The sequence below is a fragment of the Coregonus clupeaformis genome, chromosome 40 (genome assembly GCF_020615455.1).
Source record: "Coregonus clupeaformis isolate EN_2021a chromosome 40, ASM2061545v1, whole genome shotgun sequence".
NCBI classification, from domain to species: Eukaryota; Metazoa; Chordata; class Actinopteri; order Salmoniformes; family Salmonidae; genus Coregonus; species Coregonus clupeaformis.
The window spans coordinates 23160444-23167372 of NC_059231.1; the positions used below are offsets into that span (position 1 = coordinate 23160444).

At 41.4% G+C, this 6929-nt stretch overlaps 1 protein-coding gene across 1 annotated transcript; it reads left to right on the forward strand.

The window, feature by feature from the left end:
- Positions 1-24: 24 nt before the first annotated feature.
- On the forward strand, positions 25-6650 carry LOC121572818 (ATP synthase subunit O, mitochondrial). Its single transcript, XM_041884845.1, has 7 exons — positions 25-91; positions 562-606; positions 802-912; positions 2408-2537; positions 4777-4889; positions 5000-5086; positions 6422-6650. The coding sequence occupies exons 1-7, from the start codon at positions 65-67 to the stop codon at positions 6530-6532; spliced, it is 624 nt and encodes a 207-aa protein (XP_041740779.1). The 5' UTR covers positions 25-64; the 3' UTR covers positions 6533-6650.
- The last annotated feature ends 279 nt before the right edge of the window (positions 6651-6929 follow it).

A 6929-nucleotide genomic window follows, 5' to 3' on the forward strand; every position in this document is an offset into this window, starting at 1 on the left:
GTGTACGTATTTCTTTTGCGACAGGCTTTCATGCGCAGAAGTTGACCTACAGTCGCAGAAGAAAATGGCAGCATTAGGACTGGGGCTGCAGGTATGACTTTCGGATAAACATGAATGTTATGCGATTTATGGCTGTGTTTTTAATTTGAGAATGTATTTAGGTTATTAATAGGCACAAAATGGATCAATGTGCATTGTTTTGATGCCGCGCAGAATGTGTCTTCAACGCACAACACGCGAGGCCTTTCATGAACTTGACAAGCCCGCTACCGTTAACGTTAGCTAGCTAATGACAGCCCTCTAGCTTGTTGAAAATAGCTGGCTATGCTTATTTGTCACTTTGTTACGGAGCAATGACATTACTGTTAAATGTTTTCCAAAGTCCATAAGACAGGCGAATGACATTGTAGTTTTATTGCAGAAAATTGTGGTCATGATTTTTGATAGTTCAAACCGATTTTGGTAACTAGCAAGCTAACTAGCAGTTAGCTACTGCACTCCAGACTCCAGACGTAATCATTGGCTGATTATGAAGCCTTTATAATCTCTTTCCTTCTGCAGGTGCGTCAATTCAGCACGTCGGTTCTGCGACAAGCTTTGATCAGGGTAAGAATTAAGAAGTCAAACTTGAAATTACCCTTGTTCTCTGATCAGTGCAATATTCCATCGATGACGGCTCATGTCCTTTGGTAATATGATGTTCACGAACGCCACAGCTTGAGCAATGTAAGTGATCATTGGCTCTGTGGTTCAAGTTCATGGTTGGTTATTGCTTATGTTTGCGTCCGTTTTCTATTTTAGCCCCCCATCGACGTGTATGGGGTCGGAGGCCGCTATGCCACAGCCCTGTTCTCTGCTGCCAGCAAGCAGAAGAAACTGGAACAAGTAGAAAAGGAGATGGGGACGTTGTCGGTGAGTTATCCAATACACATCTCGCTCCTGTCTTAGTACTCTCTGTCCACTAGTGTGTAATGTGTACAGTGGGGGGAAAAAAAGTATTTAGTCAGCCACCAATTGTGCAAGTTCTCCCACTTAAAAAGATGAGAGGCCTGTAATTTTCATCATAGGTACACGTCAACTATGACAGACAAAATGAGGAAAAAAATTCCAGAAAATCACATTGTAGGATTTTTAATGAATTTATTTGCAAAATAATGGTGGAAAATAAGTATTTGGTCACCTACAAAAGTTTCTCAATACTTTGTTATATACCCTTTGTTGGCAATGACACAGGTCAAACGTTTTCTGTAAGTCTTCACAAGGTTTTCACACACTGTTGCTGGTATTTTGGCCCATTCCTCCATGCAGATCTCCTCTAGAGCAGTGACGTTTTGGGGCTGTCGCTGGGCAACACGGACTTTCAACTCCCTCCAACGATTTTCTATGGGGTTGAGATCTGGAGACTGGCTAGGCCACTCCAGGACCTTGAAATGCTTCTTACGAAGCCACTCCTTCGTTGCCCGGGCGGTGTGTTTGGGATCATTGTCATGCTGAAAGACCCAGCCACGTTTCATCTTCAATGCCCTTGCTGATGGAAGGAGGTTTTCACTCAAAATCTCACGATACATGGCCCCATTCATTCTTTCCTTTACACTGATCAGTCGTCCCTGGCAGCGTAGTGTGTTACTGATGGTAGGCTTTGTTACTTTGGTCCCAGCTCTCTGCAGGTCATTCACTAGGTCCCCCCGTGTGGTTCTGGGATTTTTGCTCACCGTTCTTGTGATCATTTTGAGCCCACTGGGTGAGATCTTGCGTGGAGCCCCAGATCGAGGGAGATTATCAGTGGTCTTGTATGTCTTCCATTTCCTAATAATTGCTCCCACAGTTGATTTCTTCAAACCAAGCTGCTTACCTATTGCAGATTCAGTCTTCCCAGCCTGGTGCAGGTCTACCATTTTGTTTCTGGTGTCCTTTGACAGCTCTTTGGTCTTGGCCATAGTGGAGTTTGGAGTGTGACTGTTTGAGGTTGTGGACAGGTGTCTTTTATACTGATAACAAGTTCAAACAGGTGCCATTAATACAGGTAACGAGTGGAGGACAGAGGAGCCTCTTAAAGAAGTTGTTACAGGTCTGTGAGAGCCAGAAATCTTGCTTGGTTGTAGGTGACCAAATACTTATTTTCCACCATAATTTGCAAATAAATTCATTAAATCCTACAATGTGATTTTCTGGATTGTTTTTTTCTCAATTTGTCTGTCATAGTTGACGTGTACCTATGATGAAAATTACAGGCCTCATCTTTTTAAGTGGGAGAACTTGCACAATTGGTGGCTGACTAAATACTTTTCCCCCACTGTATATACACTGTCTATATTAACTAGGGAAACATTAGTTTGTTAGGCACTGTCTGTGGCCACTCATTTTTGACCAGCTCTCTTTCTCTCCATCTTTTCATTCTCTCCACCAGGCTCTGATCAAGGACCCCAAGCTGTCCAGTATTGTGATGAACCCCCATGTCAAGCGCAGCCTCAAGCTGAAGTTCTTTGGTGACGCCATGACTAAGGCGAATCTCTCCCCAATAACAGTTAACCTCATCAGTGAGTCGCCCAGCCTAACTAAATCATACTGCACAGTGCACTCTTGTTCTGGAAACCGCTGTTGTGTAAGGAAAATAAATGGGGCAGGTTTGGGGAGGATAACATTGTTATTCTGCTGTCAAGAGCCTCATCTACCAAACTACTGCTTCATTTCCTTGTCTTCTGACCCTCTGAAATGTTGAAATGGAAAAAGCTAAATGGATGTCACTCCATACAGTGAGGGTAAAAAGTATTTGATCCCCTGCTGATTTTGTACGTTTGCCCACTGACAAAGACATGATCAGTCTATAATTTTAATGATAGGTTTATTTGAGCAGTGAGAGACACAACAAAAAAATCCAGAGAAACACATGTCAAATGTTATTTCCTCATTAAAATGCAAATCAATGTATAAGTATTTGACCCCTCTGCAAAACATGACTTAGTACTTGGTGGCAAAACCCTTGTTGGCAATCAGAGGTCAGACGTTTCTTGCAGTTGGCCACCAGGTTTGCACACATCTCAGGAGGGATTTTGTTCCACTCGTCTTTGCAGATCTTCTCCTTAAGGTTTCGAGCCTGACGTTTGGCAACTCGAACCTTCAGCTCCCTCCACAGATTTTCTATGGGATTAAGGTCTGGAGACTGGCTAGGCCACTCCAGGACCTTAATGAGCTTCTTCTTGAGCCACTCCTTTGTTGCCTTGGCCGTGTGTTTTGGGTCAATGTCATGCTTGAATACCCATCACGACCCATTTTCAATACCCTGGCTGAGGGAAGGTGGTTCTCACCCAAGATTTGACGGTACATGGCCCCGTCCCTTTTGATGCGGTGAAGTTGTCCTGTCCCCTTAGCAGAAAAACACCCCCAAAGCATAATGTTTCCACCTCCATGTTTGACGGTGGGGATGGTGTTCTTGGGGTCAAAGGCAGCATTCCTCCTCCAAACATGGCGAGTTGAGTTGATGCCAAAGAGCTCGATTTTGGTCTCATCTGACCACAACACTTTTACCCAGTTCTCCTCTGAATCATTCAGATGTTCATTAGCAAACTTCAGATGGGCCTGTATATGTGCTTTCTTGAGCAGGGGGACATTGCGGGCGCTGCAGGATTTCAGTCCTTCGCGGTGTAGTGTGTTACCAATTGTTTTCTTGGTGACTATGGTCCCAGCTGCCTTGAGATCATTGACAAGATCCTCCCGTGTAGTTCTGGGCTGATTCCTCACCGTTCTCATGATCATTGCAACTCCACGAGGTGAGATCTTGCATGGAGCCCCAGGCCGAGGGAGATTGACAGTTCTTTTGTGTTTCTTCCATTTGCGAATAATCGCACCAACTGTTGTCACCTTCTCACCAAGCTGCTTGGCGATGGTCTTGTAGCCCATTCCAGCCTTGTGTAGGTCTACAATCTTGTCCCTGACATCCTTGGAGAGCTCTTTGGTCTTGGCCATGGTGGAGAGTTTGGAATCTGATTGATTGCTTCTGTGGACAGGTGTCTTTTTATACAGGTAACAAACTGAGATTAGGATCACTCCCTTTAAGATTGTGTGCTCCTAATCTCAGCTCGTTACCTGTATAAAAGACACCTGGGAGCCAGAAATCTTTCTGATTGAGAGGGGGGTCATACTTATTTCCCTGATTTTAAAATGCAAATCAATTTATAACATTTTTGACATGCGTTTTTCTGGATTTTTTTGTTATTCTGTCTCTCACTGTTCAAATAAACCTACCATTATAATTATAGACTGATCATTTCTTTGTCAGTGGGCAAACGTACAAAATCAGCAGGGGATCAAATACTTTTTTTCCCTCACTGTACCTTTTTGGTTTCAACTAGTTACCACAGACAAAGAAATTGCGTAAAAATGAATGAAAACCAAAATGTGATTTTTGGTCAATTTAATGTTTGGGTTGGGCATAAGGTTAGCAGTGTGGTTAAAGTTAGGTTTAAAATCACATTTTAAGAGATTGTAGAAATGACTTTGGCAAGTAGTGGCAACCTACCTTTTTTTGGTTGGCTAGTTGTAATCATGACTATAAAGTAAATGTCAGCTAAGAGCAATGCTTGCTACTCCCTAATCTTAATTAACTAGTGCTAAAAAGGAGAGATTAGGAGAATTAGTAGAGTATTTTGGCTTTTGTTATGAGAACATCCTCACCCTTATTAATGTTACTGAATGAAAATGCAGTTAGTGCAAATGTTAGTTAATTGTGGCTACTGGCTAGGCCACTGAAGTTTCATTGTGCCCCTCTCTCCTGCTCAGCTGTGTTGGCAGATAATGGCCGCCTGACCGTGACCGCAGATGTCGTTGGCGCCTTTGCAAAAATGATGAGTGCTCATCGTGGCGAGGTCATCTGCACTGTCACCACCGCACATGTACGTAACACCACCATACAAACACTGTTGTGTGTGTGTATATAGTTGTCAACCCAAGTGCCATATTAGTTATTGTAGTGTTTGATTTGATCTTTGTGTGTGTGACACAGCCTCTGGATGAGGCTAACCTGGCAGATCTGAAGGTGGCTCTGAACGGCTTCCTGGCAAAGGGAGAGACTCTCATACTCGAGACCAAGGTGAGACCCTTTGTGGCACAATAAGGATTTTTTATTTATCTGCCGTCAACTCCTGGCTGGGCTGTAAACTGTAAGAAAAGAAAACGATATACTGGTATTTATTCACAGACTGGTTTTTTTCCCTCCAGAGATGTTTAAATCAAATTGACTTGTTGCGGCTAAAAGGCAGTGAGTGATGACGTAGTGCACATAAATAACTTTTGCGGTTAAATTCCCATGTACTGAATAGAAAATACAAGTTAAATAGGTTTCCATCGCATTTTAAACTCTACTGATGGTTTTGTCACTTATTTATTTAATTTTTTTATATTAAAGTGCCCACTTTGGTCTTGGCACATGCGCTTTAGCCAACAGCTGATGAGATTATTACTACTTTTTTTGTGAAGCATTTCACTGTTAGTCTACACCTGTTGTTTTACAAAGCATTTGACAAATAACATTTGATTTTATATTATGGACAAAAGAGCAAGATGATTTTTATTTGTAAACTGCAGTCAAGCATCGATCATCATATCACCAGAATAAGGCCCACGATATTTATCACCCTGTGAAGTTAATTATAATTGATTTCATCTGTAGCCTAATAAACTGCATCCTTGCCGGAGTCAGTCGGAGGACCACACAACAAAGTTTATTTCAATATGATGGTTATTATATCAATAGTTGCGCATAAAAGCGTTTCAACCACCATTTCTCGCGTTATTAATTTTAGACACAAAAAGATCCCACCTTGTCTAGTGTATTTTGTTTTGTCGACATTTATTTATTTATTCTGCCTTCAGAAAGTATTCACACCCCTTGACGTTTTCCATATTTTGTTGTTACAAAGTGGGATTCAAATGAATTTGTCATTTTTGGTCAACGATCGACACTAAATACTTGTCAGTGGAAGAAAAATTCTAACATTTTCAAAAGATTTATGGAAAATAAAACTACACTGAACTAAAATATAAACGCTACAATTTCAAAGATTTTACCTAGTTACAGTTCATATAAGGAAATCAATCAATTGAAATAAATTCATTAGGCCCTAATTTATGGATTTCACATGACTGGGTATACAGATATGCATCTGTTGGTCACAGATGCCTTAAAAACAAAAGTAGGGGCGACCATTTATTTATTTAGGCTAGAACTCTTATTATTCAGAAACATCAAATACTGTCAAACATGAGAAAAATACTGTATGATATTATGTCCATATCGCCAAGCCCTATTTAACACCTGGTATAAGCTAAGGATTAGGACTGTCAGGCTAGCACTAATCTGGAACATGCTGATATGCCTATGGTTTGACTGGTGCTTTAACTTGTATTACTTTTCTCTTCCCTCCAGTCTGATGCCTCCATCCTGGGTGGTATGATTGTCAGTATAGGAGATAAGTATGTGGACATGTCCACCAAGACAAAGATCCACAAACTGACCAAGATCATCAGAGATAGTTAAGTCCATTGCCCCGTCCAGAGAGGCATGGGGATGTTTCTCTGCTTTCTGCCACCTATACAGCGCTATGTCTGCTAAAATCTTGTCTAGTTGTGTTCGTAATAAAATATTGTGTAACATACTTTGTATTTGTAATGTCTTTATTTCTGTGTCCATGTAGACTGGTGGTTGCTGGTGGAGGGAATATAAAATGCCTGTTTATCAGCTTGGATCATTTATGATGCACTTGATATACCAGACTATTAGTGACATAATCTCAATTATAAACTGGGTGGGTCGAGCCCTGAATGCTGATTGGCTGAAAGCTGTGGTATATCAGACCGTATACCACGGGTATGACTAAACATTTTTATTTTTACTGCTTACACTGGTAACCAGTTCATAATAGCAATAAGGCTCT